Source organism: Dicentrarchus labrax, unplaced genomic scaffold (assembly GCF_905237075.1).
Source record: "Dicentrarchus labrax unplaced genomic scaffold, dlabrax2021, whole genome shotgun sequence".
Lineage (NCBI taxonomy): Eukaryota > Metazoa > Chordata > Actinopteri > Moronidae > Dicentrarchus > Dicentrarchus labrax.
This window is the reverse complement of record NW_026136702.1, coordinates 585,066-612,500: the sequence shown is the minus strand read 5'-3', so window position 1 is coordinate 612,500 and position 27,435 is coordinate 585,066. Positions and strand designations below refer to the sequence as shown.

Below are 27,435 nucleotides of genomic sequence, written 5' to 3'. Positions count from 1 at the left end.
AGTGAAGGACACTAATAGGAATTATTCAGTATGACATTTACATACAAATGTAAAAAGGTATTTACAAGATTTATGCATTCACACACATTTCCAGAATCTTCCGCACAGCTTGATGGACAATTACTGTGCTTGTTAATTGGAACATTCCTTCAGAAGTTAACGCGGCCCTGAGAATGATTTCATTACTGTATGCTTGTCCTTTTGCCCTCGGATAGAAATGCTCACTAAATAATTGTGTGTAATTGCAAATATAATTGACATTGTGTCACAGAGCTGCTTTAGTTCAGTCTCATGTTATATAACTAACTAATAACATTAATTAAAGATGGCTGCATTTCATTTAGGTGTGGCAGTACTGTGCATGTTGAGGACCACGATGGAAATACGTCAGCTTTTTTTAATGTAAATATTTGTCGCAGTATACTAATGTATATTAAAGAGGAAATTAAATCAGAAGAGGCTTTTTACTGGTGTATCTTTATGCAACAAAGCATTGTTATTAGTAATAGTACAACGTGTGTGTTTCCTGCTCTGCAGAGTCAACATGTCTGCTGTGTGAGGGTCTATTGTGTCTTGTGTGCTCACTGACATGGGTTACTTGGACATAAAAATGCAGCAGTGCCATAATTGATGTAATTAACCGTGCTGTTTTAGCTGTGACGGGTCAAAATGTCTGCTGGGAAAAAGCCAGATGGTAAAAGACACAAAAAAAGAACACTGCATTGGTCACCAGTGATGTAGTGTTAGTAAAACCTCTTGATTTGCAGAAGCATTTACCAAACTGTATTTTAAGTTTTACAACCTGATTTAAAGCTGTGTCAAACTGTTCATTTAAACAAACAATCTGGAGGCTCTACTGCCAGAAATGCAATTTAGTATGCATAGGTATAGTTTCAGTAGTGTATAATCAATATGATTGGCGTTATGGTCGTCACCATGACAGTTTGTCAGAGCCAGTGGAGGTCATGTGTTGCGAGTTGAGCTGCTCGCCTGCTCACACAGGATCTGGTATTCCAGATAAACAGTAAAATATGTTTGTGAACAGATTTGAGGAGAGAAATAGTCAACAACAGAATCTGAATCCATATCTGATCAGCACTGTTTGACAGTTTGATCTGAGTTTGGTGCGTTGAGCTGGACGGACTCACTGAGAATGAGCTGTCAATCACAAGGTAGCCCCGCCCTAAAGCATACCCTGCTTTATGGTCTGTTTTACTCTAAATGGGACCATCAGTTACTAAATGAACATCATGCTGTATGGAAGAAGACTGAAACTAGAGACTGAGACCAGAAACTCATCAGGAAACTGTTTACTGTTTACATTTCTCCATAAGACTGAATGGTATCTGTGTGTTATTGCAACCAGTGTAGCTCCCCCTGCTGGCTGTTACATAGAATGCAGGTTTAAGACAGTTCACTGTCTGTTATATTTACGTCGATGGTGTAGACGCAGCGGCTCACCTTCCATGTATTTCTTTATTTCCGACAGAGAGATGAGAAACTCAATCAATATCAGTCTTCTGCATATCTGTGTGTTACATATAAAACTTACTTTTAACTGGACTTATTATTAAATAATTAACTTTATAACATACTAATATACTTTGGACAGAGCCAGGCTAGCTGCTTCCCCCCTGCTTCCAGTCTTTATGCTAAGCTAGGCTAACCCAGTCCTGACACTAATTCTCATAAAGAAAGCAAATTGTTGTAGTTCCCAAAATGTTCCATCACTGTACATCAGTCAAAGCCAGAGCTTACTTCCTAGGAAGACCCTTTTCTGACGGATGTATCGTCTCCTGTTCAGCTCGAACACATTAGCTACATTAAAAACAGGAGTGATACTTAAGTTGTTTAAGCCGCAGTATCATTACGGAGGGACTAACCCTACGGTTGAAGAGTCCCGGTACACAATGTACAGTCCTCTGAGAGACGGCGAGAGAGAGGTAGTGATGGAGAGGCAGAGAGGAGGTTGGAGAGGGAGTGAGTGTGTGAAAGGGAAGAGAGGGTGAACTGTGTGTGCGAGAGTGAGCGAGCGAGCAGCGGAGGTCATTTATATAACCACAGTGATGAGACATCCATAATTTAGCCCTTTTAAATTGTGAACAAGACGGAGCTCCTTTAGCCAGACAGCGGGGTACAAGGAAACTGTGAAAAGACCTCTTATTAAAACTCATTTTCAAAGAATTACTTTGATTGTGACGAAGCTAATATTTAAACAATTAATCGTTGCCCTCAGTCCAGCTCGTGATGCCTCTGTGTCATTTATGAACTTAGCTTTTATTTTGAAGTCCAGTCGCTTTGTAAAGTGCTTGAAGAAGAAAGCCTATTATGGCTGTGATCATTGCTTTAGGGGCTGACAGGAATGACAGGTGCGAGCCACGCTGTTACATACTGAAGCAGAAGAGAGAAAAATAGGATTTCGTGTGCATCAATTACCCTCCTACCACTCAAATGCCCCCCCCTCCTCTCTTACCAAAAACCTCATTGACTCATCGCCATGGAAATGAGCCGCGGGGAGAAAAGGGCCCATCATCACCATCATCGCTGCCACGTCGGGCAGTGTGCCCACCGCTCTTTATCACAGGATGGAGCGGCTTCTTGAGAGCACTCTCGACTTCACCATGGAAACAGACCAATACTTCAGGCTGGGGGCGCATTTTTATAATCATCCTGAACCCCTTTTGCCCCTGAGTCTAGCACGCATATACATACAGAGCTTCCCAGTATCTTCAGTGAATGCAGCAGCCTCACTCAGCAGTGGGGGGCTGTCACATTAAGGACTTGACCACCACCAAAAGGGGGGGTAAAAAAAATACTCCATGACTGACATTGTTAAGCTCTGCATTCATTCAAATGCAATATTCTGATTAGATTTCACACAAATACAAATGTTCCATGATTATGTGGTCCTAGTGGTCAAAGAGCCTTCCCATCCTGTAAATAATGAAATTCACTGGGTCTTTGAAGTAGTGCTGCAGCCTTAAACCCCAAAGCATGTTAATTTAACTCACTTTTCCCCAAAACACAAGTCACAACTAGGGCATGAAATGAAGCTAGCTTGACTCTGGAAGTCCAGAGAAAGAAACACACTATATTAGGTACTGAGGTGTAATCATTTATATCAGCGGTTTCCAACCTTTTTCTATCATTGAGTAAACTGTCTAAGACATATTTTATGTATATTTCATATCATATTCAATGCATAACAATGAGCAGATTAAGCAGATTATTTCAGAGATGAGTTTTCCTTTTATTTTTTGGAACTTTTTATACAATTCTCTGTCTGTATTATGTATTATTCTTTATTTTTAACAATCATACACACTTGATTTGCTTCGCCATTGTTCTCTTAGCTTAATAGTTTTTTTAATGCAGGACGAGGCTGTTTATCCGACACTAAAGGCTCTGTGAATACAGCTTGTGTTCAGGTCTTCACAGTTCAGATCTTCAATAATAATAATAATAATAATAATAATCTTAACTTTAAAAATAAGAATTTTATTTAGTTCTCTTCACATAAATGAACAAAATGTTGACATATGAGTCAGAATAACAGGCTGCACTTCCCCAATTTGACCAGTTATTTAACAAGAGTGAGAGTTTCATGCCAACAAAGACAACAGACAGTCATGGTGAACACTTTAAGTTTGTTATGGAAAAATCTAAGCAGCAGTAGGTGTGCAGCCAGAAGCCCCAGACACACAGGTTCACTGCATATCAACTGATTGAGCAATTTTCTCAAGTGATTTGAATTTGCATGTGATCAACTGAGGCTTCTTCATTACTACCTCATCTTATGACTCTGTCCTGTAGCGGGGTCTTGTATCAAACTCTAGTTCTAATAACTTTATTATATTACTTCATGTTGTGGTGAAATGACGCATATTCCTTAATTTAGTCGTAATAAAATACCATAAAAGTAAATGACTTTTTATTGATTTTTAACATGTTTATGATTGATTTTCAAGTCATTTCTGTAAAGATCTTAGTCGGAACAAAGGAAAAGAGTTCATCAGTTCTTACTTATCTTATTTTGGCCGGTAAAAAAAACAAACTATGCTTCAGAGTGAGAGAGAGTAAAGAAACTTTACAAAGCTTTGCTGGTCGGCTGTAGTGTTGAAAAAAAAAAAAACAATATGGTAAAACACTGTCAGCTGTGGTTGCCAGACCTTTACCATAACAAATATGATAGAACCTTTCTACTATTATGGTAAAAGGATTTTAATACTCTCGATTTTAAGGTTAAAATTGGCGTTTTATTCCATATTTTTTAGTTTAAATGCCAGTTTTACCATTACATGAAACAATTTTGCCAAATGAAAATACCTAAAAGAGTTTTTTTCCCACTAGATGACGGTATCGTTTCTGTGCAATTAATAAAACGACTTTATTCCAGATGAATTCCTTTAAAATGATGATCTGATCTGTATGGTGTGAGCAGCAACACTGACATTAATAAAGAGTCATTAGTGTCACACAAACTCAGATCAGGTTTAAATCATTGTTCTCCTGCTGTCCTGGCTCACATTAAAACCTACAGTATGGCCTTTAAGATGTTTCCACTCTGAAGAGAAAAACACGGCCTTGGTGTAGATGGAAGGCCAAAACAGAGGGAATAATTAATATAATAATATAATCATTTCTCAATTTTCTGAGCATGTTGATGAGTTTCTCTGTTTTGGAGGACCCAGCTGTGTCCTGTACATCTTGTCCCATATTGCTCTTTTTTGCCTCGGTCTCTGGGTAAAGATGCCAGAGGCGTTTGGCCAGAAATCAATATGTCTGATCATGCAAAACTGCAAAAAAACCAAACTGAAACGCTGCATCCCTTCTTGTAACAATACAATTAGTTTTTCTCCCAATTAAAACCTGTGAAACCAGAATAGCTTTACCTCTTGTAGGAATGTTTGTGCTAAACATTGCTGCTAGACTTAGAGACAACATGGAGGAAGAATCCTGTTTATCCTCTCTGGACATGAGTGTCAATGCAGCGTGTCAGGACCATTACAGCATGGACAGACTGAGGTAGAAGGGAAAGGGACGTAGAGACTGAAGCAACCAGACAGGGGTGCTCCATCAATGAAAGTTTTTGAAATTGATTCAGTGGCTCCTGAAGAGATCTATTTTTGGCAGGATGGAACATCTCTGAGACAGCATTCATCATCATAGGCCACAAAAGCTATACAACAAAACCTGAAATAAATACATGAAAGAGGCCTTTTTTTAAATGATATTAGATATTTAATAAATATTGGCCTAACTGAGGAGAAAAACAAGGATGGAAACGAGTGTTTGTCTAGAAGGTCTCACAATGTGGTTCTTACTTTTATTGCTGCTAAACTGATTGAACATGAACAGAGGAGCTGACAGAAACACAGATACAGAAGCAAAAGGTAGAAAGTGTTTCTCTGACAGCTGCAGAGTTAGAGCGAGGTAAGTGGAGACACGGAGGGATGGCTGGAGTAACGGGGGGGGGGGATGTGTGAGTGCCGAAGGCATACTGCCACGTATCTGACTTATTGATTATGTGTGAAATCTCATCCACTCGACGTGGCTGCAAGGTGTGGAGCATTGGTTATTTATAGCAGGGCGTCCACTCTCACTCTTCCACGCTGCGGTCGGGATCGTTTGATCAATGCCGCATCCACTGGCTCTTCCCTCTGTCAGTGCTGCCCCCCCAGCGAGGGCTGACACAATATGCTATTGTTGTGGGGAAACGCCGGGTGATTGCATATTATAAATTCATTGTGGAAAACCAAACCGGTTTTTACTGTTCAGGTCAACGAGCGCGGAGCAGAATCTCCAGGCGGTTAACGGGCCAAGACACATACTGTGTACTCAAAATGTCACAGGTTTGAATCCAGCTTGTGACCTTTGTTGAATGTCATATCCTCGGTGCATTCAATCTTCACCAGTTATTCTGATATTGTGTTCTTCAATTAGGTCTTTAAAATGCACGCAGGAGGTAAGAGAACATGTGATCAGTTCTCCCTCTCAACCCAAAGTGGGGCTCGTGGGCCAAAGTTAGCCCGCCATGACATTTACATTGGCCCATCAGATATTTCTAGCAATATATGACTGTTCACTAGGGTTGGGCGATACGTTAAAGTGTTATAACTGGTCAGTCCAACAAATGCAGATATGTTCACCAATGCGCCAGCGCCCCACCGACGCCCCTTAATCACCACCTCAGCGGTTAAAGCTGGGAGGCGAGTTCACTACGTGCAACAAGCTCTCACAGCTTTAATAAATAAAATAAACTTCTGGAGAGCATAATGACATCACCTAACTATGTATAAATATCAATCATAGAAGCGACAGTAAATTATCCTGCCCCCAACAAGTGCAATAAAACTAACAGGAGAGTTTTCTACAGTAGCCCAGGAGAGACAAACCACACACTGGCTCTAGACAGGACCGTTTTCTCCATGTTTCGTGGGCATCATAGTTTCTACATCACTACATGCTACTACACTACTAGAGAACACTGAATCTTACACACTGGACCTTTAAATTAAGGACTAAACCAGCGACAGATAAGATTGCTCAAAATTATCCTGTAAAGCTTTACTGGACTGTTCCACAAGAGTAAAATATAGGATCTGAAATATAATTTTCTAACAATGCGTCAGCAACAAAATGAACCGATATTTCCCAATTTCCCCAAAGAACAACATCCGTTACTTCCCCTGTTTGGAACACACATTAAATCATAATTAGACAGTCGAGTGTATGCGTAGACTGTTGGTGGATTTAACTGTAGTGTGCAGACATGGAGGTCTGAAGCCACCAATGAACTGCCAGACAGTATAATAATAAGGTCTCTGTACTCAAATAAAGCCTGACAGCATTAAACCTTTCCCCTCATAATGTCACACATTGTTGAACCTGCAATTATTACAATATCAGTCTGAAAATGTTATTACATCACCCAGCATAATTGGTTTCATTTGCATATCTGACACGTTAGGGAGACATCTGAATAGAGTTTGACAACTTATTATATTGTCCGAGGGTTATTATATTGTAAGTTGGTAGAAAGTTGGTCGTGTCTTACCAAGGCCCAGCAGGTCCACAGCCGGCTCTGAGCTTTCCTTGGGACTGGCTCTAGACTCAGACTGCTGGGAAAGACAAAGACAAAAAACAAAGAGTATGTTAGTGTAATGTCCAATTTGCACCAGCCAATATGTGGTCTCAGTTTTACATTATTATAGACACTGGAATCGTGTGCAAAGATTTGAGCTGCCCATTTAAGTTTTGATACAGAAAACCTAAACTAAACTAAAATATACATATTAAAAAGTAATATATTAGAGAGTCAATGTCACCCATACGGACCATAAACCCAATTCTATTGCAGATTCCATTCATCACGGTTAGATTATGTAAATTATGACCATTTTCAGTATTCTAAAAATATTGATTAGTGCAGCTTTAATAATGCAGGGCCAAAATTTTGATTTGCAAATGCTTTATGAGGAAAGAAATCAATCAAATCAAGGATGCTCGCACCAAATTTTGGTGAGAAACACTAAATGTAAACTAACCAGGGGTCCTTTAATTAAGAGACTAGAAGAAGCTTCTACAGGGTGCCTCGCCTTTTTTGTGGTTTCACACAGGCAATATGGCAATATAAGTGTGATATCCTACAATTTATTGATAAAGGTAAAATGTGTGGAAAAATCTGCATTATAATGAAGTATGAATATTTGCTTACACCTTTCTGCAGTTTGTCAGTGGTATACTGTCTTGGCAATGTTGTTTCTGATGAGCAATCATACTAATTGAGTTTTTAAATTGAAAGCAAATTAAGGGAGTGGAATTGGAAAAAGAACGAATGGGGGAGGAATGCGAGCGAGTAAAAACTAAACTGAAGACAGACTGAGGGAGGTAGAAAGAGGGAGAGACTAAAAGTCAAAGGGTGGGAGAATGAGACAGGAGAATGAAGAAGGGAGGATGGGTCTAGATAGAGATAGAGTGAGATTGGGGAGACAAATGTGGTGAGGGAGAGAGAGTATAAAAGGTTAACACGTGGGCTATGAGAGATCTACAACGCTGGTAACAAACCCAATTTCCCCCCAACAAAAGATCGATGGACCACATTAAATTCAATGTCGTTCCAATCCGAGGCAATGAAAACAATTACCGTGTCCACGCCTAATCAACAATGCATTGGCTGTGAATTGATGTGTGTGGGGACTGCAGAGAAGCTCGAGCAGCAGCGGCGCGAATCGCAGCAGAAGGTCGTTTGTGTACGGCAGCAAAAGGTTGGTTTGTGCTGTGCTTTAATGACAGACAGTGAAGTGCAGTTAGCAGCCTGAGATACCTTCAAGGAACTCACTATTTATCGCAAATGGTTCTAGTTAGATTTGGCCCCCAAAAGAGGCAATTATTTGAGGAAAGAATCAGCAAATTTTGCCAGGAGAACAAATCCCCTTGATACAGAAACATTAGATCTGATTTAAGTGAAGAGTATAAGCCTAGCACATGAAGCGGTTGGGGTAGTGGAGGGAGACACAGCAGTCTGTAGACTGTGTACACCTGTATGAATACACCTGTATGAATCACTAAGCTGGTGAACAAGCAGCTGATACAAGGTACCATGAATCAACGTTGGAGCCACCCTTCCAGTGGGATCAGGATCATCCTGATTTTTAGCATCAAAACTATCCTGATCTCCACCTTTTCGAAATACCCAAAAACAACAACTAATCTGGAATCTGAGTAGGACTGGATTACCTAATTCATATCCAACGTTTGTAGGATCAGGATCACATCATCTGTTACTAACTTCACTTCTTCCCCGGAGTTCTTGTGCTTTCTCGTCTCGCAGGTTCTCATGGATCCTGGTCCGATTGCTAATATCACTGATATTATTGTTATTATTATTACAGATACTATTATTACTATAATCACTGCTCATTGTCCCCCATCATTGTTGTCGTCGTCGTCATCTTCTTCATGTTCATCACCATCAGTATTAGTGTAGTTGTTGCTACTGTCGTTACCTCTGTTCTCTCTCTGTGTGTCTCTCTCTCTCTCTCCCACCCACCTAGAGCCGGGGTCTGTCCAAGGTTTCTGTCTCTTAAAAGTAAAGTTTTTCCTTGCCACTGTCTCCAAGGTCTTTCTCATGGTGGTACTGTTGGGTCTCTGCACATAATGTTATAAGGAGTTCAGTCTAGACCTGCTCTGTTTGAAAAGTGTCCTGAGATAACTTCTGTTATGAATTGGCGCTATACAAATAAAACTGAATTGAATCTCCTGTTTTGAAATTTTCTATCCGACGACCTCTTATCTAGACTAAGGGTTTTGAAATACTGGACCCTGATGATACAGAGTACCTATCAATGGATCTCCCTCTTGTAATAATTTTCCTTTACAGTAATATGAGGGCAGGGATTGCTGTGGCACTAAAACTGTCTCACAATGGCTGAATGAATGTAACTAGTAGATGAAATATTACAATAACAGAGATGAAAACACTGAATTTAATGTTGTTGTTACGCCACGCCAACACTTGATATGCTCAATAAAGTCAGCATTGGTACCAATATATGGCAAATGACACCGGTGCATCGTAAACCCTAATCTTAAGAATTAGGGTACACAGTATTTTTTTTTTAATTTTTACTTTTGCACAAACAAAAACATATGCAAACCCTTATCCAGACTCATATTGGTCAAACCACAATACGAAATTCTACTCAGTAAAGCCCACACCTCCATTAAGAGGACAGCAACAAGAAAAACATTTTATGGCATGCCTGTCCATTTGATTTCAGACATCTCAGACCATGCACAGTGTTACAAAAATGAGATTACATAGCCTTTCAATGCTACAACCCACACAGCTGCTGTGAGACAGAGAAGAAAGAAATACGAAAATCCTAAATGTCACTCTGCATAAAAAGCTTAAATTCCCCGCTGTACGTTCAGAAGGATTTGTATAGACATGCTGCCAATATTCTTCTGGAAGCGCTGGCAGACGAGTTGGTTTTTCCAGTAGTTATCCTGGACGACACCGAGTGATGCAGCTGACAGACGGCTAGCGACAGACCGTGATTGGGTGTCGGGGTCAGTTGTGTTTCCAGACAGAGAAAGTGGAATTGGAGGGAAGGCTAGCAATCGATAACCACCAGCACACACACACGCACACACACACACACACACACACACACACACACACACACACACACGCCCCCCCAACAGGTGAATAGAGTCTTCGGTGACAACGGTGATGCCAGTTTGAATGAAAACCACTGAGCAAACCGAGTCCTCTGACGACTGCTGTCACATCAGATCGCTGTCAAACGCACGCCAGACAAAGCCATCAGCTGACGGCTGTCACACTGAACGTCTGAGTGAGGGCAAAGTCTGCTGTAAGCTCGTCCCTGATGTACTCAACGTCTTCTGCTGAAGACAAAATGGGTGACAGGGAGGTACTGTTGAGCCCCTTCTTTTACCACACAAGGCCCACAGCAGTTATTCCATTAGAACAACATGGCAGACAATGAATTCCAGCTAAGTTTTTTCATTCTGTCTTAAACCACTGTGAATGAAACACTTTCTGCCAATGTTTCACAATAAAAGCCTACCAGGAGAGTAAGTGATGCCCTTTGAACAGCTGGAAGGCTTTTAATTTGAAACACTTACGCAGGATTCTGTTCTGTTCGGTTCTGTCATTTTAGGTCGCTCTTATCGCTCTGATGTTCGTTCAAGTATTGATTTTTCTGGTTAGTTTGATTTTAATTCCATTATCTCAAAGTCAAGGATGGACTTCCGAACACTTAAATAAGAGCAGTATTTCTGTTAAAAAGACAAACTAACCGACAGAGTGCTGAGTATGACTTTAATAAATTGCTGTACTTATGGAATTGGTGTTGTGGAAATGTACATTATTATTATTTACCATGTGTACCCTATCCTTTTCTCAACCAAACAAGGTCACGATACTTGATCGTTCAAGATTTCCAAAAAGTCAACACATAATGTCACAAGATTGATTGAAAAGCCTTTTTATTTATTTATGTCACAACCAGCATGGAAACTAACGCCAAGGGACTCAGGAGGCAAAGAATTAATCAAGACGGGGAAGCTAGCTGCCAGAAATGGTAATACTGTATATAAATATTCATTAGGTACATGAAACTGGACCTAAAATCCCTCGGGTACCTGTGGCATCCTAATTACATCAAAGCATGAGATAATGCTATTATAAAAAGCGCCTGATGAGACGATAAGCAGCAGTCCGAAAGCAGGCAGCAGCTTGTGTATCTGGCATTTATGCTTCTGCATGCGGCTTATATTAAGTGGACTGCAGAGACTGACATCTCACAAGGAAAACAGCATACTGAACATGCACACAGAGGCATGACATTTAGTTTTTGTAGATCTCTAGCACCATCAGCACCTGCAGAACAACATTTCAGAAATATGTGGAAGGAAGAAAAAGGGAAGCGGCTGTCGAGGCGGTTGAATGACATTACAATAATGAGCAGATAACGTGGTTTTCATGGTGAAATTTAAAGGGCAGGTTTCTCAGGGAGGAATTACCCTGACCCCTTAGTTTCAGCCTTAAACTAAGGATGATTTACAATAGATATCGAATAACGAATATGGAATAAAAGGGAAACCAATCAACAGTGTATCAGTCAAATCCATACAAGTACACTGCTTACATTTAGGAACAGATTTAATATTTGTCACATGACATTCATGTACCACCCTGACAGGCAACGTATCTGTAAACAATTCAATGGACATACTGACTGTTATTTAGGCTTCCAAAGGTCTGCATAATCTGCGCTTTGACAACCATGTACAAGGAGTTATTCAGTCGTTTCTTATCAGTCCCTAAAATCAAACTGTTTTCGTCTCCCACTGACCCAGAGAAAGATTTTTTGTGCTTCCATTTCTCGATCATTGTAACTCCCTATATTTAGCACTTGGGCCAAAAAAGACGAAATGAAGCTGAACCAAAGCCTTTGATACTTTACCCCTTTCATTTATTAACTTCAAGAATACAGCTCAAAATTCGATTTATCACCTATAAGGCATGAAATGGATCGTCTCCATACTTAACCTAATAAGCAGATGTGTACAACCGTGCACACTTAGCAGAAAAAGGCTGAATTGCTTCTTTCAATTCCTAAATCTTGATTTACTGTGAACTACTGTTTAATTTTAAGCTAAAAACACACTTGTAACAGACTCTCTTTGGTATATGTTTCGGAAAATTGCTTCACAAATATTATTACTAAGTTATTAAGTGAAGTTATTATTGATGTTTCATGTGCACTATTTGAATGGGACATTTACTATAACAAAAACAAAAAAAACATACATAGTGGGGCATCGAAGTAACCCAGTGGTGTAAAGCCCCCCCATACAGTCAGGGGCTGTTTCCAGTATGCAGAAATGGAATAAGCATGAAGTGGGCATGCCTGCAAAGGGGAGATTTGTGGGACCTATTTTCATTCAGATACCTTGAAGTCAGAGGTCAAGGGATCCCCTTGAAAATAGCCATGCCAGGTTTTTCGTCACCTAAATTTTGCCTAACTTTGGAGCGTCATGTAACCTCTTTCCCAACATGCTATCATAACATGGTTGGTACCAATGAATGCATTAGGTCCTCTAGTTCCATATGATACCAAAACCTTAAAACGTTAAACATTAAAACGGAGCTACAGCTTCTGAAAGTGCAAAGAGACCTTGAATTGCTAGTTTTCTGTTCCGCTGTTTGTTACCCCCTAGTGCTACTGTGGAGTACTGCAGGAAGTACTAGAAAATATCAGTCATGTATAATTCCTAAAATAAGAATACAAAGGTCAGTACAAAAATAAATGTAAGTTGGGCATTTTATATCCACTATTGCTGTTTTCAGTGCGATCGTTAACCGCTGTCAACTGCAGTTGCCCAAAGATGACAAAGACGGCCACTGATCTAGGACAACCAGTTTGGATTGAACACCAGAGATTTCACCACATTTCTCTTCAAGCTGTCAGCTCTCATTTGAGACAGCCAAGAACTGCACAGTGCACGGGCCTTAAGACATGTACCATCTGTCACAGCATCCCTGGTGAGGGGACCTTTGTTGCATGATATCCCCTCTCTATCCTCACCTACTGTTAGCCATCAAGTAAAGGCAAAATGCCCCAAACACTCTTGAACCAAGTTAAAAGTTCAGTATATTGGAATAAATGGAATATAATATCCATAGGTATGTTTTCATTAGTGTATAATCACCTGGAAATAAGAATCATTGTCTTTTTGTTACCTTAGAATGAGACGTTTTTATCTACAGAGGGAGCGGGTCCTCTTCTACAGAGGTCGCCATTTTGAATTTGAGTTTTCACGGCCACTGTAGTTTCTCTACACACCTGGAAAGCTGAGCTGTATTCAAATGGTCGCATTCACTTTACAAACTGGTCCTTTTAACAATGAAAAAAGTTGAATTAAAAATACTGAACGCAGGCACAAAACACCGGCTATCAACTTCAGTCCTAACAATATTTCAATCGGATTTCAAAAGCCAATATAATTCGAACTCTGGGGAACACAGCGTTGCTGAATACCACTCAACAAATGATGAAACCTGGAACCCACAAAACCTACAGACACATATACAAAGACACACCTGCAGCTCCTGCCCTTCACAGAGAGGCTGTGGCAACCCACGGAGACTGTACTCAGCAGCTTTACACAACGCAACAATCTACTGTCCTCCTTCACATGTACGAGAGGCAGATGAAACAAACGTCTTATCCTCCGAGGAGAGGCAGAGCGAGGTGATGGAAGGAACTAAGAGCAAACAACACTAAAAGAGAGAGGGAAAAACAAACAGCGCCAAAGGAGATGAGTGGGAGACGAGGGCTGCAAATTGGTTAGTGGCGAGAGCGAGGGAGAGAAATACGGAGGACAAATACAAGAGGGACAGGAAATAGAGGACGAATAGGAGAGTGAAGGAGAATAAACATGAGGAAGATCGAGGGAGACGTTAGACAGACAGCAGCAGACAGTGCAGCTAACAAGCAGAGGTAGACCCGGAGCTGCTGCACTGCTGCTAGTAGGAGTACAGTAACAGTCAAACTGTAAATCCTAAAATAGCTTCATTAAATTCAGTTTGTATATGTTTGATTAATATTCAGTGTGGGAATGTCCCTGATTTATGATCTTTATTTCGCTGTTAATGTAAACTCCATTTTTTACCTGGTGTCAGTGAACGTTTCTACAGCAGTGGAAACATTAACAAAGACAATGAATTAATTCATTTTATTCATTAATTCTAATTCTATTTCTAAAGATATTCTCATTTCCACTCGCTCCAGATGTTTCACATTAAAAGCCACCCTGATGCAGACGCCATACCTCAACACCTTTGGTGAATAAAGCACAGTGAAGAAGGGCTGGGGGACTGGACTTGAACCTCACACTGATGCACCTTGCTGTTTGTGTGTGTGTGTGTGTGTGTGTGTGTGTGTGTGTGTGTGTGTGTGTGTGTGTGTGTGTGTGTGTGTGTGTGTGTGTGTGTGTTTGTGTGTGTGTGTGTGAGAAGAAATTGTCACATTAAAAGCCTACTGGGAAAGGGGAGGATTATGTCCTTTAAGCTGCTGAAAGGCTTTTAATATGTAACATCTGTGCAGGAAGTGTTGCATTGACAGTAGCTTAACACTGAATGTGGAGGCGATTAGAATTAATTAGCGAACGAGAGAAGTGTGACAAAATAATCTCAACTCAAGGTCCACTTACTTGCCTTTTCTGAGTTTCAAGTCAATGCTGAGAGCGGTTTTGGACAAAGCTCGATAAAGCTAGGTGGGATTTGAGTTATGCTGTCGCACTTATTTGCTAATTAGATTTGATCACTTCGTTTTTTCATGTTTGGCTTCTTCCTGCACAGATGTTTCAAAATAAAAGCTTTACTGCAGATCCAATAATCCCAAGGTAAAGTGCGTGCTGTATTACCGTTAAAAATGATATTGTTGTATAAATCAGCAACATGTAACCAAAAGTGCTTGACACATTAAAACAAAACACTAAAAGAAAATCTAATAAATAGGTTTGACTGTATTTGAGTATTTGAGTTATATTCTTCTTAGGGAGACCAGAAAGTAGAGCATTACAGTACTCAATCCTGCATGTTTTTATGATGATTATGATGATTTATTTATGTTTTTAAGATGATAAAATGCATTCTTAGTTATGTTTCTAATGTGAGGTTCAAAACCAAGATCCATATCAAAGATCACGCCGAGGTTTTTTACTTGCTGACATGGATTTAATGTCAGTGTCTCACAATGAGTCTGTATGAGTTTCGATGATCAAGACTTAAATTTTGTTCTGACTGAGCCGGAGAAAAATCTCCATCCCCATCTGCCATCCATTGCTTGATATGTAAAATACAGTTAATCATCTATTGCATCTATCAAACACTGAACCTTGAGGAACACCACAATTCATTTTATAGCTTTTACAGCCAGGTTCTTTTTAAGAGTTCCTTTTTTCACAACATTTCCAGGACAGCAATCTGAGTGAGGGGCTACTTAAGAGTATTTCCAGGACATTTGGTCATTTTAATCACTTTCCAGGTGTTTCCATGACTGGAAAACTAACCTCTAAACTTCTGGATTTTACAGGTTTTCCAGGATGCATTGCAATCAGTGCTCACAAAAAACTTCTCTGTCATGAAGAGTTAAGTTTAGTGCTGTGAAAATTACGCTGAGTTCACCATGTGTACGATTATTTGAGAACAGTTATTTGTGGATGTGGTAGCTGACAGCAGTAGTACAGTGTCGCACTACTGTAATACATTAGTAGTAGCTGTAGTAGCTCTCAGGGAGTGGATCGCCTTCTTGTGGCTGACAGCTACCTTGTTAACAATATGAAAGAGAATAATAAAACTGCCACTGGCTGGATGAGCCAGTGAGGCCAGAGACAGACAGCCGCGGCGGAGGAAGGGAGGAAGAAAGAGAGGGAGAACCAGAGTTCACCGAGGAGGAAGGGGAGGATAACGTGGAGAGCAAAAAGACAGAGGAGAGCAAAGGGAAGTTATGGAGAGAAGGGTGAGAGTCAGCTGTGGAGTGAGGGAGAGGCAAAGATGAAGAGGAGGTGGATAAGGAGGAGGAGGAGGAGGAGGAGGAGGAGGAGGAGGGGGGAAGAAAGGAAAGATAAATGACAAGAGTAGAGGATGGGGAGAGAAATGGAGGATGAGAAACAAAGGATGATAACAAGAGGAGAGCAATAAGGAGACACTGTGAGGAAAGGAGGAGATAGTGGGCAGGAGGCCAGATGTGTGTGTGTGTGTGTGTGTGTGTGTGTGTGTGTGCATGGAGTGAGGAGAAGTGTGTTGAAAATGCATTATCAATACAGACTGAGATATCCATATCATAAAGTCAGCAGCACCCCAGCTCCACCCGGAAACACAGAACAAAGTCCCTGTGTGTGTGTGTGTGTGTGTGTGTGTGTGTGTGTGTGTGTGTGTGTGTGTGTGTGTCTGTGGCACCGCAGTAAGTCAGAGGCTGTTAAGTGTGCCAGGCTGCTGCAGTTCTGCACCATTCAACACGATCTGTCACTCAGCTGGTGGCAGTGACACACACACACACACACACACACACACACACACACACACACACACACACACACACAATCTAAAAGGTTTTGTCACAGAGATCTCACGCTGCCACACGCATGCATCTCTTCCACCAAGTTACATTCGTCTGACAGTCATGGAGAACCCGTTGCATTTAAACACATATACACACACACACACACACACACACACACACAACACACACACAAACACACCAGGTAGAAAGACACATACTCATACATATACTTAAACAACCACAACACAAACTCTCACACACTATACAAATATTTGCATCCACAGAGACACACACACACAAACACACTTGAGTGTTGGAGGAAGGTCACGGTTTGGTGTGACGGCTCATGCGTGACGGCGCTGTTCAGGGAAAGAATACCTAATCAAATCTGGCAACAAACACACACACACACAAAACACACCAATTCAAACAGGGCATTTTAAGTTATTTTCAGAAGTGATTTTATTTGTTACTAAACAGCAGAGCTCTCGGAGCATCAAGAATCTTGTTAGGTTGTGTTTTAAAGAAAGTGGCATCCAGCCACACACACACACACACACACACACACACACACACACACACACACACACACACACACACACACACACACACACACACACACACACACACACACACAAATAACGGCTGCTTTGGTTCAGGGAACACACACCCACTGCCCAACGTGTGTTGACGAACTGATACACACACACGGATTTAGGGAACACACACAGTTGGATTTGGGAATACGTGCGCAACAAGCTGGATTAGCATGCTGGTGCTAACACGGACGAGTGGGCTAACGATCTACTGGAGAGTTTCCCTTCAGATTTCAGTGTTTTTAACCTTTAGAGATCAGAGGTTTGTGTGTGTGTGTGTGTGTGTGTGTTTCGGGCTGTTTCTTTGCCAGTCTCTTCCCACTCTTCATGTCCTCTTCCAGCAGCGAGGAAGCAGCATTGGACCTAACGTTGTTGCTGTGAAACCCACCTCCACCACTTTGCATAAAGTAATTGGATTTATGATGTTTTACATATGGTGCCCTGACTTTACTATGCCTTCAACAACAAACACAGAACCCGCGTGTGCGTGTGTGCACATGTGTAATGGAGAAAGTTGACAAACCGAAAAGTGTGTGAAGAAAGAGAGAAAGAGGGAGTAATTACAGCATGTCTGCATGTGATACGCTGTGTGTGTTAGTAATTATATTTGGTGTTTTAGTAACTGTTTTTGCATCTGATAGTCAGACGTGTGAACCAGCAATCAGTGCAAATGAGCTTGTGATTGTGTGTGACATTACGCTGGAGTGTGAAACAGTGCTGGAGGGGAGGAGGACATTGTTTGACGAGTACTATTTTTGCATAAATAAAAAAATAATCTTTAAAAAATGCTTTTACTTCAGATAAGTGGGCAGCGCACACAAAGGAGAGCCACATGAACACGGGGAGAGCTCCACACAGGAAGGCCACCAGTCAGGTGTGTATTGTTCCCCATCACTCTACCACTATTTCCCAGCACCTCTCTGCCCCTCTTTCCTGTCTATCTTCAGCTGTCTCTATCAATTAAAGGCAATAAAGGCTAAAAACCCACGGTTCACTGCGGGTTCAGTCTGAGGGGAGAAGCTAAATGATCAGATAACGTCGAGATATTTCTTTTGCAAACATCTAGAGGAAGATTTAGATAATAATGTTGGAACTTCCTTGTTTCTTCCAATAGCAACACGAAAAGTAACATTACCGTCAGATCCACAGCACTTGATGTTGGTACGAATAATAATAGCTTACCTTCCAATTTGTCTCTGTGTGAACACACAGCTAGCTTAAAGCTAAGAAAACTAAAAATGTACTTTTTAAAAAGGCTAAAAAATGCCAACACACATCGTTGCAGTTCTCGTTTCCAATGGTTACTTCTTTTATGTTGTCAACAAAATGAACACACAGGGTCCAGATTACATTCAGTCTGGGTGGGTCAGCTGTGTGTATTGATATGTCTACAAAGAGATTGATCCACTGTGACTCGTTATCTGCTCTCATCGTGTCATGAGTCATAATCAGTAAAGGATAGAAATGTGTTTTGGAGTCAGACAGACAGTGTGAACTTTGAGGTGGAGGAAATATGACATGAACGGCTGCTCTTTTTAAAAGCTGCTCATTAACTGATGGCGCATCGCGTTTCTGCCAGTTGGCGGGTTCTCTCTCTATTTGGGTCTGTTTGAGTCAAACACATTTTGGATTATCCTCAGTATATTTGGATTGGCTCTGACTGTCTGTGGATCCATTTCAGGAAACCTTGAAAATCTCTACTGTTCAGCATTTTAGCCAAATCAAAATCAGCTGATTGATGGCTTACTGTAGCCACGGTCATTACATTATCTGATCAAAATGTTGATTTCAATTCAGGTTCTCCCATAACTAACCAGCACCGGATGTTTCTATGACAAATATTAACTAAACAATCTGCATCATATCCATCATTTTAGAGATGGATACTGCTGATGACAAAGATTTTAAACACCATTACTGGCTCTAATGTTTTTTTTAATTCTTGGGGGAGGAACAATATTCTAATTTCAAACAATTGTCTAGGGTATGTTTGAAAGTAAACCAAACTAAATGGAAAGACTTTCCAAGGTTTTTAGGGAGTGCTCTGAATAAATCAGGTCTGAAAACATTATAGTTACCAGCCAGCAGCCTCTACTCTTTATGCCATGAATAGTATCGTAAAACTAATACTGTCTTTGTCTGGTTTTGTTTGACTGTCTGTCTTCATGTATGTCACTTCTTGAAAATACTTCTACCAGCTGCAGGTTTGTGCACATTCGGATGCTGAAAACATTCCTCTCAAACTTCAGATACGTGACACAGAATAATGGTTACACTTCATTCATCCAGTGGAAGTAACAATTCCTTCACCTTCCTGCTCCACATGAACACAACTGAATATTTACCTGTGCAACACGACTGCTCACATATACAGCAGCCAACTGAGCAGCTGAGGATAAAGCTCTTTGTTCCCCACGACAGACAAATTCAAGGTCACATTTTCACCTGCAGCTCTATTCTCAGGACTTACATTTGAAACATACACGTGGACTAAAAAAAATTAAATCCAAACAATTGCAATAGTGCATTTAAGACTTTAAATGTATTTACAGAAGTTACAGTTAAAACATCAAGAAGACAATAAGAAAATCAAAGTACAACACCGCCTTTTGCTTGTGCCAAGCGTTTGAATTTGGTGGTGTGATAAAGACTGTGACACAGTGTGAGACAGAGGCTTCACAAGGTCTCCATCATTGTTTAATTAGTTTTAGATATTAGCCTGGTTCCAGACCTCCACATTTTAATGATGAGAAAATCAAGGGCAACTCAGTCTGATCATCAGGCTATTAAAAGACAAAATAATAATAATGATAATATTGACAGTTGATAGTAAAATAGCATGAAGCACCAAGCCCGGGACACGTCTGACCACCCTCCCGATCGGACAGACGTCCACCAGTCCTGGAACTGGTCGGGCCAATCACAACCGCTTATCTAATAAGGGGCGGGTTTTAATACACGGATAGCACTAACTTTATTGTCACATATACAATCATACAAAGTAAAACGTATAGTGAATTTCTCCTCTGCATTGAACCCATCCTAAGTACTTGGAGCAGTGAGCAGCCACCGGACAGCGCCCGGGGGACCAAGTCCAGATCAAAGCCAGTGCTTTAGTCAAGGGCACCGACTGGAGAAATTAACCTACATACATGTTTTGATGGAGGGGGAAACCAGGGAACCCAGAGGAAGCACACACAGAAAGGCCTTGCTCCAGCTGGGAAATCAAACCCAGGACATTCTTACGGTGAGGCAACAGCGTGAACCACTCAGCCAGAGTGCTGCACCGTGGAACTGTTCCTGTTCAATCCACTATCACGTCAATGTTTAATGAACTGGACGGTATATTTTCTCTAAAAGAAGAACAAACCACTGCACTTGAAGCTTCTGCTGATAGGACAGATGTGTTTGCTTTGCTTCTGACCAGTTTACCAACTATGTTACATCACATGTGTTGTTGCTGTGATTGGTTGTAGGTCTATCCAGAGTCATTTTGGTCTGAGCCCATTGATAATCCCCTTTGGGGCAGCAGAAGCTCAGTCTGTAGGGGATTGACTTGGAGACCGGAGGGTCGCCAATTCAAGTCGAGCATGGACCACAGTATGGGGTGTGGACAGCAGGGCCCCTAACCCCTAACTGCTCCCAGAGAGCCGCTACATGGCAGCCCATCACTCCCACATCTCTCCATATTTACATGTCTATGTGCGTAAACACTGAGTGAAAAATAATTTCCTGGGGATTAATGAAGTAAATTCTTCTCTTCTGAAATCCAAATGAACTGAGAGGTTCCAGACTAATTTGAAAATGTGAATTGGTCTGTTCATGCCAGGCTATAAAGCCTATAAGAAGTAGCTTCACTTGTTTCCTGCAATATTTACTGATCACTGTCAATCAATAGGTTATGGACCATCTGCTTTTCACATATCAGCAGGGCCTTGACACAAATCTATCCCTGACATTAAATATGTTGTATGATATATTTTACAAAGTCCTGAGCTCTGTAAATGCCAACGAGCTCAAGGGACACTGTTTGCAGTGTAAGCCGGGATATAACAGTATCGGTGGCATATAGGCTCTGCTGCATCACAGCGGGGAAGAGAGGTGTTTGTGTGTGTGATGGGAGGAGCATGTTGGTGTGTGCGTTTATGATTGCATCTGTCCTGTGTGTGTGTGTGTGTGTGTGTGTGTGTGTGTGTGTGTGTGTGTGTGTGTGTGTGTGTGTGTGTGTGTGTGTGTGTGTGTGTGTGTGAGAGAGTTTTCTTGGGAAACAGGCTTCCTCTAGCAGTGCAAATCCAGCTTATTGATTAACCTCCTTGTGGCTACGCTATTGATCCTTTGACTGCCAGACCTCGGAGAGCACCGTTTCTATGTGTGTGGTGTGTGAATGTGTGTGTGTCACGTTATTAGTCACAGAACGCTGCTCCTTTGGCTGCCCTTCACACCAGCCGCTCAAACTAACTCCAATCGACCACAGATATGCTTTAGCTGCTGTAACTGCTGTTGCTGCTGAGTGTGTGAGTGTGAGATGTGTGTGTGTGTGTGTGTGTGTGCCACATCCAATCATGGGCACCTTTGAGAGCCCAACTCAGTCCAGATGTACAGAGCACCTAGCGATAACACACTCCCCAAATCCCTGCACTGAATGAACAAAGATACACACAAAAGCATCTACACACACCAGCGCACACACTCCTTCATTTCTATCTCCAACAAAGGCGAGCGCCAGTGTTTTCCATGAAGGAAAGCAGCCTCTTGTTCTCTTTGATAATTTATTCATGGGCTGAAAGAAAAAGACAACATACGCTGGCAGTCCAATGGGACGACAGTGATTTAGTGTTTGCAGAGAGAGAGATAGACACAAGGAGAGTTAGAAAGAGAGAGGAGGAGGGAGATAGAGGGAGGGACAAATGAAGGAGAGATGGAGATGAATGGAGGTGGAGAGAGAGATAATGGAGTCACTTCTTGCCTAAAAAGCAGTGTTTTTGTACACAGTACACACCGTCCTTTCTCTTCACTGTGTTACACACTTGTCCATCTCTTTCACGCGTTTATGATATAAATGAATCTTTTTTACTTAGTAATCTTAAAACCTGGCATGTGCCACCAACAGTGCCTCCCTGCATCTTAGTTTGTTTGGAACATAATGTGAAAGATAACTAAAGAGCAGCCTCCTGTACACTGTAAGAGGGCTGAATCTCAGACCCCCCTGTGACGGCCCTGGGCTTTAGGACAGTGTGGGTTGTGTTGTTGGTCTGCCTCTGCTTCCCTGATTGTCTGGCTCCTCCCACCTCGTTGAGGGGCCTGCTTGGAGCTGGGTGATTCCAAAATGGCTTTTCCCATTTCAAGGCGAATAAATGATGTGGTATCGGATCGGAGCACAGACACGACTACCTGCCGATTTTATGGCAGTATTGGAGGAATATTCAATATTGGTATCGGCATCAGGACAACTATTTTCACTATCGTTTACTCAATTTTCTTGATTTCCTAGTTTGATCAATAAAATAAACTCAAGGTGACATCCTCATGTCTTATTTTGTCCACAGTCCAAAGATATTCAGTTTCCTGTCAGGACTAAGGAAACCAGAAAATATTCACATTTGAGATGCTGAACTTCTTCTCATTTGTGCTCTAACGTCAGTGTCCTCTGATCAGGTTCTCCCATTGACAGGAAGTCTCTGCCTTCCAAAATGCACATGACAGTTATCTGATCTGCCACCTTGATGGTTAAAGTTTAGGCACCAAAGGTATTAATGGTTAGAAGAAGTGTGTGTACATGATTTAAAAACAGTCAGTAGGCAAAAGGAAAACAGTCACAAGCCTCTTTGCTGACCCGCCATCCATCCAAACCTCCTCCCTAAGAGGTTTTGTGGTGCTTTAGCAAGGCCACACTACTTATACTCACAACCTCTGAAGCCTCAAGAGGTCCTCCTCTGGTAAACATAAAAATGGTTGTTTTGTTTTTTTTCTGAACAAACATTTTTCTGAGAGCAGCCTCAATATATCAGTCAGATCATCATATGACAGACCTGCGACTCACAATGAAACATGTCTACAAGCCTAACCTCTGCCCTTACCGCCACCTAATCCTAATCCCTCAATCTTAACATTTAAACACAAAAAAAAGGGTAGTGCTGCTGAAATGGCTTAATTTTAGAGGATTTCCTCAGCTTTCTATCTCTGTGAGAACACAAGTACATAACACACACACACACACATTCAGATGGCAGCTTCCGATCAGCGCTGCAGTCTAATTAGTGCCTACAGGCCTTGGATAGGAAGTGTGGAGAAGGAGACAAAGTTGAGCTTTGACAACCCCAATCAAGCTGAATAAAAATGGTTCCTTTGAATACAGAGGAGGAAAAAGACAACTACTTGATATTCTAGTGTGTCTGTCAGGCTGAATAGTTGCTACCTTGGTAGCAGCTAATGGGGATCCGAATAAACGAATGTCTGTGCATGACTGTCTACATTCATATCAACACCTGTACTCAGTTTTATCCGTATCATCTGTAGGTTTGTCTCAAGTATTCATTTTTAACATCAGACGACCACCTCTAATATGGACACTCTGCAGACGGTGAGTATGTTATTACCATTTAATTTAAAATGATTGAGCAAAAAAAGTCAATGCTTCTTGTTCATTTTTCATTTAAATGCCCAACATATCCCAGAGTTCCTCCTGTCAATTAATAGATACATCACCCCGCCTGCCCTTCAGCTGAAAACACAAAAATAATTTATTTAGTCTGTGAGGAGAGAATTTGAGTGAGAGGCTTTCCTGATAGGCAAACACAACTGGGCATGAAAAAGGGCACATGTGAAAATAATAAGTATTAACACATATTATTACTAACACATTTAAGAAACATAAATGTCAGCCATCAAAAATATACCATCTATCACCGCTCTCCCATGGTCCAAAAGACTATTAGACCACATTTAGAGGCCATATGCTCTGTTGGAACTCATTCAAACTTGTGTAATGCCAAAAATACTGACGATATTACATTAGACATGCCTGAGGTTAAGATGTGTAGGCATGTGCTTGGCATCGATTAATGCTATAAACTGTGAAATAAGGATAAGGATAAACACCACTAGATCTCAACACTTGTACAAAACATGGTTAAAGACTTTTACAATATTTGACCAAAACTACAAACTTTCCCTAACCTGAACTAAAAGTTAAGTTTAGTTGCCTGGACTTGAAAAACAAAACGTTGCCAGTGACTATCATCTAGGCAGCACTTACGTTTCCTTCCAAATGTATTTGGCATATTTAGTAGTACACAACATCAGTACACGGCAATCTGGGAGGATCTCTACATCGAGCAACTTTCACATTTAGAGGTCTGAAAAGTTGCGATAGATGCCCCAGTTCCCGGGCAGGCCACGGTTAGATGGGGGGATTTCATTTCCTGGTTGTCAGAGGAACAGTTAAAAAAAACATCCATCCACAGCATCACAAGGAGCTGAGTTATGTGACGTCTGTAGAACACATTGAAGTTATTGGACAGAAGACGGTTTTTTAAGGTACAGCAGGCGGGACCAATCCAGTGACAACTGCTTTGCGGAGAACTAATGAACACTGATACTAAGAAATGGTAAAAGCTAGGGATGCACCGATATATCCGCTGAGCATCGTTATCGACATCTGCCTATCATCAAAGAAGATGGTATTCATTAATATCAGCAGCTGATATTTACCTGTTGGGTCACATCAGTGTTGCTGCTGGCTAAGTGTTGTGTTGGTTATTTCCAACTTGAATATTGTCGGACCGGCCAAAACAAGACAATTGACACTTAGAATAATGTTTAAACCCAAAGATATTAAATAAACTGTCATATATGAGGAAGAACAGCATCAAATTCTCACATTGGAGGAGCTGGATCCAGTGATTATTACGGTTAATCGAATATCAAAATAGTGATATACTACCCACTTCAGACCTAAAAGTTACCTAATGTAATCTAATATAATAATATAAACAGTGAACAACAGAACAGAAGAGAAAGTCTGTGTTACAATGACAAATAAACTATGGTTAAGGTATGTTTAGGGTTTTTGGATTATGGTTGGCAAACTTTGGCTTCCTACACAACCTCCTACACGGACACCTCTATCAACCATACCAAGGTCCAATCAAGGTTACTGGGCTGTTTAATAAAGGTAAACATTTCCAAACACTTACAATTTCCTTTACCTTCTCTGATCTGAAGACACATTTCAAGCAGCTGTACTTTCCTATTTCGCCCCCATCTACAATATTGATCCAATCACATCTCACCTTTACATTGTGTGACCGGACTCTCTCTCTCTATCTTTCTAGACTCCCGTTTTCCCGTTTAGTCCTTGTCGTTGTTAAGATTCAAGCACAAGTGAGACTACGGTCAGATATGCTGAGATATGGTATGGCGTGCAAGTTTCAATCACTGTAACACCGGATTGACGTGCCGTCAAGGGACGACACTGTCTAACATCTGTCTGAACACCTGTGTTACAGTGCACTTGGGAAAAACTCTACACTTAAGTACACTTGATTAAAGAAGTAAAAAAAAGGCAGCACCAATTATAAAATCGACGTGTTTTAGGCAAATACAACCTTCCTAAGAGCAATGCACCATCTATTTCTGCAATTACCTGATCAGTATAACTGTACAGCCCACTGTGCTTTGGCTGTATCACGGCCTCATTAGCAATACTTTACTGTAGTGAATGTTCACTAGATCCAAGAGGTCAGCATCCAAAAAGAACATCTAGGCTTTCTTTATTTTATTCAGTTTATCTCATCAATGCTGAAACCTGCTCTACACAGATACACAGACAACAGAAAAATAAGGCAGACCCTGCTGAAATAATGAGGTAAGTGAGTTGAATTCTTACTGAATAACTCATAATGATTCACTGTGCAAACTCAAGTAAAGGTCGACATCTGAAGGAAGAAAATATCTATACACTATTGATATCACCATGCTGTGCTTTGTGATACTGTATTGATTGTCAAAAACACTATTGATTTGTATTTTACTGACTACTTGAGAGAAATTAAAAACTGGCATGCATACAAAAACAGAAAGTCAAGCTTTAAAGCAAGATAAGTATACACTGTTTATGTAACACTGCTATTTTCTTAATTTGTTTATGGTAATTCCTTTGCCCACACAACAGAATGTTTTTTTTAACTCAGATTTTATGCATATGTTGTTCTTCATGTTTTCCTAAAATTAATTACAAAATATTGCCTTGCTTACAGTGTATTGCAATATGTAGCGTTATATATACACTGTCATAACCACTGACAATATATATATATAAAGGACAGAGCTTCTCGGTCTGTGAAGTGAAGTCGACGCTAAAGTGTCTTAAACCTGCATTCTATGTAAAGGCCAGCAGGGGGCAGCTCCATTGACTGCAATAACACATCAATATCATTCAGTCTTATGGAGAAATTAGGCATTTAGAGTAAAATAGACCATAAAGCAGGGTATGCTTTAGGGCTGGGCTACCTTGTGATAGACAGCTTATTCTCAGTGAGTACATCCAGCTCAACGCACCAAACTCACCCCAAACTCAGACGGTCATTGCGACGACCATAACGGCAAACTCAAGGCTTAAAAGCGGCACTCCACAAACCGATGGGTGACGTCGATTCTTGCCAATACACCACACTAATCTTTACATTTTCAGATTTGAAGCATTTAGTTGTTAGTCTCATCCAGAGTAAAAGCATCCACGGCTATGGTATGACTTACTATACGTACTATTTCACCTGCACCAGTACTACAGGTCTGGTCAAAGTCAGTCTCTAAACGTCACAAAATCATCACAAAACTTCTGCAATTTATTCCCCCATCCTCGCATACACACACTAGTACACACCCAAATTTTACCAGTCGATGAGCCGAACACAAGCTGCACCAAAACTAAAATTAAACTGTAATCAAAACACAAACGGATGGGCAATCAAAACCCAAATAACCCCCTACCAACACTGCAGCACAAACCGCAGAGAAATAATGAATGCTTCAATCATTTTCTGAATTAAAAGTCTTATGAGGCAGAGCCAACTGAGTCTTACAGCTACAGCATTTATTTTTATTTCATTAGGACAAACCGCTATATGCTATAAATAATACGTCCACATACTCAGTTGGAGTTGCACATTTTAATCAACCCTTTGTTACACTGCATGTATATTTTGTTAGACAGAATACAAAGGGAATCACTTGTGATC

General features: G+C 40.9%; 1 protein-coding gene across 9 annotated transcripts in view; it reads right to left on the bottom strand.

The window, feature by feature from the left end:
• Positions 1 to 27,435, bottom strand: part of smap1 (small ArfGAP 1) — a 95,575-nt gene that overhangs the window by 23,193 nt on the left and 44,947 nt on the right. For 7 of the 9 annotated variants that reach the window (XM_051426246.1, XM_051426263.1, XM_051426220.1 and 4 more), the window contains one exon: positions 7,058 to 7,121. In XM_051426246.1, the coding sequence (XP_051282206.1) occupies positions 7,058 to 7,121 (64 nt within the window). The remainder of the gene's footprint in view (positions 1 to 7,057; positions 7,122 to 27,435) is intronic. The other 2 variants (XM_051426255.1, XM_051426286.1) reach the window with 1 other exon arrangement.